This window comes from Pseudophryne corroboree, chromosome 6, assembly GCF_028390025.1.
Source record: "Pseudophryne corroboree isolate aPseCor3 chromosome 6, aPseCor3.hap2, whole genome shotgun sequence".
In the NCBI taxonomy this organism is placed as follows: Eukaryota; Metazoa; Chordata; class Amphibia; order Anura; family Myobatrachidae; genus Pseudophryne; species Pseudophryne corroboree.
In genome coordinates this window covers 11,257,516-11,264,759 of record NC_086449.1, presented here as the reverse complement: position 1 = coordinate 11,264,759, position 7,244 = coordinate 11,257,516, and the positions used below count along the sequence as shown (strand labels likewise).

General features: G+C 35.0%; 1 protein-coding gene across 1 annotated transcript; it reads left to right on the top strand.

Annotated features, from left to right (window-relative positions):
- Positions 1 to 816: 816 nt before the first annotated feature.
- On the top strand, positions 817 to 1,746 carry LOC134934761 (olfactory receptor 5AP2-like). The gene has a single exon (XM_063930127.1). The coding sequence runs from the start codon at positions 817 to 819 to the stop codon at positions 1,744 to 1,746; it is 930 nt and encodes a 309-aa protein (XP_063786197.1).
- Positions 1,747 to 7,244: the final 5,498 nt, after the last annotated feature.

The window sequence follows — 7,244 nt, the reverse complement described above, 5'->3', positions numbered from 1 at the left end:
ATACCTACTGTAGTTGTCTAGTGATATAGCAGCACTCTCCGTAACACAGCTGGACTATTCTGTCACTGCTTGTCTCCGTCCTCAAGCTCAGACATCACTGGATTTCAAAGTCTGCATTAGAGCTCTAGACATGATGTCCTCACTCTCTGAAGGATTCCACTCTTCCGCTTGGTAGCGTCTGACTTTAGACTCCACAAGTGGTCAGGGTTATGAAGCATCAAGCCATGATTGGCTTGCCATGTCAACTTTTGATTGGCTGCCAGTCTGCGAGCCATGATTGGCTTGCAGCCGACACCAAATTCAAAAAGCCACCACCACTTCTTAATGGCTATTGGACCACGAGTCAAGTTTAAACCAATGCTTCACCAGTGATGGAAGCCAACAGGATGTCCAAACAATAGGCACTTGTTGCCACTATAACTTCAGCAATGGGATTTGACACTTGATACCAGCACCGTCTGCTGATAAAATTCTACCAGAGAACATCTTTATATCCATGTGGCTTTTGACTAGACATCCTTGTGGCCACGTAAAGAAGTGATCATTATTGAAAATAATGTATTTTAAATGAAAAGTTTTCTATCTAACAGAATGAAAGTACATACAGTAAATATTTACATAACTAAAAGATAATTACAGTAGCTTCATTCAAATTTGCTAAGTCACATTTTGTTGTAATTTCTTCATGTTTAAGGATTACTGAAATTATCTGGTGTTGGTTATTGCTTTAGTGGAACTAAATTTACACCAAGCTTTAAAATTGAAAATTTGTGATATCTGAAATCAATTTTAATTTTATCATTACAGAGAGAATTAATGAATATTACAAACAAGACCCAAGTGAGAGTGTTTGTGTTTTCTGGACTCACTGATAATATAGAACTTGCCCCGTTCCTCTTCATGCTCTTCATACATATCTACATGGTGACTGTAGTGGGAAACATCGGTATGATGGTCACTGTCCATATCTCATCTAACCTCCAAACCCCGATGTACTTCTTCTTGAGCTACCTATCCCTGGTGGACCTATTCTACTCCTCAGCTATAACACCTAGAATGCTCTCTGACCTTATCTCCAGGAAGAAGGCCATCTCATTTGTTGGTTGCGCCCTTCAGTTCTTTTTCTTTGCTGGACTTGCAGGCACAGAGGTTTTACTTCTTGCTAACATGGCATATGACCGGTATGCTGCCATATGTCACCCTCTCCATTATGTCTCTATAATGACCAAGAAAAAATGTTTGGGCCTGGTTGTCCAATCTTTCTCCATTGGTTTCTTACAGTCATCCATGCAGACCAGCTGCATATTCAGTTTACAATTTTGTGGCTCACACATAATAAACCACTTCTACTGTGATGTCCCTCCACTGCTCAAGCTGTCCTGCTCTGACACTAACATCTGTGAGATGATAACTGTTTCATCTATAGTGTCATTTGTCGTAGGTTCATTTATGATAATCCTTACATCATACTCATTAATCATTTCTTCTATTCTAAGGATGAAGTCTGCTGAGGGCAGACAGAAAGCCTTCAGTACATGCTTTTCACATGTCATGTGTGCCTCCATCTTCTATGTGTCAGTTTTCTTCACTTACCTGCGATCTCCCTCCAATGTCATTGAAAACCAACACAAGATGGCTGCGGTCTTTTACTCAGTGGTGACTCCAATGCTGAATCCACTTATATACAGCCTGAGGAACCAAGAGGTGAAAAGAGGCATCATACAAGCAGTACGCAAACTGTTGTAGATATACATCACTTTAAATCTGTCATTTATTAGGGTTTTGGATCTTTGTATTATAAAAAATCTTTTAAAATCAATTATGTGTCCAACCTAACACCAAATGTGGGATAATACGAGGGATGGCTATTAAATTATTAGAATGATGCCATCATTTATATTTAATTATATTAACTACACTTTAAATCCTAACCCTTCTATGTACTCCTCTTCTGAATCCACAGACTCCTAGCTCATTATCTGTCATCTCCCTCAATTGTTCTGTTATTTTCTGATGCAAAATGGGTGTCGTTGAGTACAAATTTGACGTTATTCTGTTTTTATGCAAAAAAACTGCTTCAAAGAGAGAGCAGTGCATTGTCCTGATAGATGAGATGATTAAACCATCTTTCCACAACTCTGGCCTTTGTTCTGAATCTTCTAGAACATTTTTTAGTAATACTGATTCACTATTGCACCTTCTGGTACCCTATCTTCAAAATAACACCCTTCATAACAAAAAAAACAATTACATGGCTTTGAATTTGGTTTGACATGCTTTCTTCATTATTGGTGATGATGGTGTTATCCAGTGCATGAACTAGCATTTTGTCTCAGGATTATACTGGAAGATCTATGTGTTATGACAGGTAATAACTTTACCTAAAAAAATTGATTCTGCTTGAATTTGTTTCAACATGTCTGTACAATTTTACTTTCAATTTTCTTTCTGCTCAGCAGTAAGAAGCCTTGGAGCCATCTTAGCACACACATTTCTCATGTTAATAACTAAATGTAAACTTCATACTAGTTCATTTGTCAATGTTTACAATTGTGCTACATTCAGATGCTGAGTCAATGGTCATTTTTAACAATTTTCTAAAACAAGTATAAAATTTTAATTTGGTTTTGCTGTGCAAGGCCTCCTAAGATTTTCATCATCTTAAACATCCTTACGACAATCACTAAAACTCTTGTGCCACTCAAACACCTGCAAGTGACATACAATCTGTCTCTATTACACACAGAAATAGTTGGAGGGCGCTTTGTTAAATTTAGCAAAAAAAATTAAGTTACACATTGCTCTTCTTTTAAACTAAGTATTTTTATGACGCACGGGATAAGCACAACTTCTTCTATCTCTGTGTGACAGCAAGCTCTCTGTGAAAGTGGGTACAACTTGCTAAACTGTTTTGGGACAGTCCAATGTCAATGTTCTTCCAAAACCTTTTAACTCTCGCAGTATGGTTTATTTTTTACAACTAGTCTCATTATTTAATAGCCACACCTCTTAGCTTAGCATAAGTGCGAATGAAAGGATCACAGCATTGCTACAAAAATAGATTTTGCAGCTTCTGAGTAGCTCGAGACTTACTCCGAGCTAGTGATCACTTCAGTCTGTCTAGTTCCGGTTTTGACATCACAAACACGCCCGGAGTTTGGCCAGCCACTCCCCCGTTTCCCCAGCCACTCCTGTGTTTTCATCCAACATGCCTGCGTTTTTACACACACTTCCCGAAAACAGTCAGTTACCACCCAGAAACACCCACTTCCTGTCAATCACTGAAAGAACAGCAGTGAGACTGAAAAGTGTCGCTAGACCTTGTGTGAAACTGCATAGTCTTGTGTGAAAGTACGTTGCGTGTGCGCACTGCGCACCATACGCAAGCGCACAAGTGCCGATTTTTAGCCTGATTGCTGCGCTGCGAACAACGGCATCTAGTGATCAACTCGGAATGACCCCCCATATGTTAACAGTAAAAATTCTATTTTCCTTTGAATTCCACTTAACAATAGTTGAGGAAGTTCTACTTTCAGAGAAGATAATATGTAAAAACAGCTTTAGAAATTTTAAAAGCAATGTTTTTCAATTTTTTTAATCTATGTCTGAAGATATGCGATTTAAATCATCTAGGAAAATATTGGCAAAGTGTAGCCAGATATTAAATATAATGCTCACAATAAAGCTTCATGCACAGAATTAATGGCTCTACAACTGTTTATATTTCCCTAATTTCCATCTTTTCCACAATATTAATATTTTCTAACAAATTATCAAAATAAGATTTCATATTGTTTTTGTCATTTAGTAAAATTTAATTTGTTTGAACAGTGTGTTGCTCTGTAAAATTACAGGTAAAAGTAGGTGATCCTTTTGGACATGTTATGATAACTGAACTGTATAATTAATGTTGTTCTTTTATATTTCTTTATATAAAAATTTGCTGCTTGGTTTAATGTTTATGCACAATGCTTTTCTCTTTTCTTTAAAAAATAAAAACAGTTTTGTATTATTTATGCAATAATTTTGTAAATTTGTGTATTTATGCAAGAATTATGTATATTTTAGCTGCAATGCAATGATATACAGTAGTTAATGAAAATGAAAAAATTAGGTAAGTTTGTGTGTACCTACCATCCGCATATGGTACTTCTTGTCTGTTAGTTTCAGTAAAATTTAGGCCTTGGTAATATTTTAAAATAATAATAATAATAATAATAATAATAATAATAATAATAAAAATGATCTTCTTGTAAATGTGTGTTTTAACCATGGAAGCCCAACATTAAGGAGACACAGCATTAGCTGTACTTATAAGGAGACACAGCATTAGCTGTCCTTATAAAGGAAAAACCAAAGGAACGGAGAGAATTTTATAGAGCAAACAAAAACACCATTGAACTTTGGAATTATCCTGTTCACTGAATAAGATACCTTAGTACAATATTATTCATTGGTGGACAGAGTAAATCGCACACTAGCTTATCTATCCACTTCTATTCTATTTCTATTTTTATTTATTCTATTTTCTTAACTCTAATCTTCAGTTTATTCCTGTGTTTCATTTACACTGTTTGTCTATTGTATGTACATACCAGTATTAGGATTTTGAACAAAACTATTACTCATTTGTATTTTATAAGAAAATAAATCAGTCTCTTTAAAAAAACATATAGCCTTATGTCTATGTAAAGAGTGAGCGCTGGGAGATACAATTTCTTTGCAACAGTATTTTCTTAAGGTTTGTGGTAACCTTATCTTTCTCCATAGCTGCTACTTTCTATAATTACTAGGTCTAAGCGCAGCCCTCACAAACCCCAATTATCACATCAAATAAGACCGTTCTGAAATAGACCAAAATTTACCTTTAGTAAATATACCCCATAAAGCAAAATACTTGATCATATCCAATAGCAAACTCAGATATGAGGGCACAGACATATCTGAGGCCTGCACCGAATAGGGCCACAAGGCCGGCACCAGAATCCTGACAGAGGGGATCCCCAACAATCATGTGCCGATCACCAGGAAAGGTAAACCATGGGGGATCTTTGGTTAACGCTGTGGGGGGAAGGTTAGGGTTAGTGACCCTCCAGGAGGTTTAATGTTAAGCTGTGGGAGAGGTAGGGTTAGATTTAGGCTGCAGGAAGGGTGGTTAGGTTCAGGCACCACCAGCGGAGGTTAGGGTTAGGCTACAGGTGAGGGAGAGTTACGGTTAGGCAGCAGGTGTGGGAGGGTTATATTTAGGCTGTAGGCAGGGAGGGTTAGGGGCCATTGGGGAAGGTAAGTATTCACACCTTACACTGTCGAGATTCAGACTATTGGGATGCCACGGTTGGGATTCTGACTGATGGCATCCCGACTGCTGGCATATTCTACCCAACCCACTCTCTACTCATCATTACTAATATTCATGTAGGTAAACCATTTATACCATTTCTTAACTATTCTAGAGTTTACACACCTACAGTATTTACAGTTTCAATTTTATAATTGTAATTTATTGTATTCATTATCTCTATAATTGATGGTATTTTTTCTGTTTACACCATTGAGCGATGGCTAACTTCATAGCAATAAAGATATGGTTTAAAATATATCTAAATGTCGCTTGTATTTCTGTTGGGTATATATCGACCATCTGAGGTGTTTACTGTATACTAACTCCCAAACAGGATTTTTTTTCCTATTTCGGTCCAAACAGGAGATATTTTTTTATAACACCAAAAAATTTGTATTATATCTCCTGTTTCTTCTATACATCTCCAGCAGGTATCTACTAGATCTTGACCAGTGTCAAATAGGTTCTGTAAAAAATCTTTATATATTTTTCTACATTCGATGCAGACATTCTATGTATAGATTGAAACACCTAGGATCATTTCCTTTCTTCTAAAATGAATCCCAAATTTTGTTCCCATCTTATTTGTGGGATAGTCTTCTCAGCCATTTTTAGTTTTATAATACCATATATCAAAATTAAATTAGTCCTCTATTTGCAGACCTGGAAATGTGTTTCCCTATATGCCTAGGCAGATTTTTCAGGGTATCTGTAGAAAAAGGGAAATAATTTAACAAATCTGAGGATAATTATAGAATTCTTTCACTGGAATTCCAAAATTAATTTGTATCGGTTTAAATAAAGATATTTTAATATATGTTTTCCCATATTTCTACAAGGGTCCAAATTTAAATTTGGTACATAGTCTGTCACTGACTGTATTGATAGGTATTCCATCGGAGTTGTGAAATTACCCAAAATACACATGAGTTCATCCCAAACTTTCAAGGATACCTTTATTGCTGTAAATGGATACTTTAGAAAAATTATATTTTGTGGGGGTAGCGATATTAAATCCTTTATTAAACTGTTCCAACTCTTCCAATTTTACAAATGGTATAATATTAGATATTACCATCTAGTCACTCAGTTGATTTATCAGACTATCCTTTTGGTAAAGTTGTAAATTAGGAAATTACACCACCCTGGCTTTTAGGGAGCATTAAGAATTTATTTGCAATCTTATTTTTTTTTTATTCTTCCAAACATATCTATTCAAAACTGTATTCAATCTCTGTAACCAGTATTTAGGTAGTAACCTTGGGATGGATCAAAATACTGTATGTACAGTACTTTAGGTAATATAATTTTTTTTACTGCTGCTATTCTTCCCAACCATGTTGTTTCTTGATTTATCCAGTATTTGTATTTTTTGTATTTAATTGCTGTAAAAGTAGCCTATAGTTACATTGTAATAAGTTTCCTGCTTAGCAACTAAATATGTCCCTAGATATTAAAGAGTTTTAGTCTTGCATTTAAGTTTATATTCTTATTTTGAGGGACCAAAGATCTAATGGGTAAACATTTATAGGTTGGGCTTCAGTTTAATTTTTATTTATCTTATAATGTGATACTTTTGAATATTGTTATAAGGTATCCATCACTGCCAATGGCGATTCTTTGGGATCTGTAAGAAAAAGGTAAATATGGTCTGCAAACAACAACATTTTATATTGATTCATATTAATTATTGGTGCTTTAATAGAGTGTTCCTGTCGAATGAACACTTTATTAAAGCACCAACAAATGGTGCAATTTTTTAAATTAGATTATTATTAAATTATGTAATAATTAAATAAGTATTGTTTAAATAAAATATAAAAAGTATTATTATTATTATTATTAATATTATAATTATATAATTTTTTATAATGTCCATTTAAATGGACAAGAGGTCATAAAG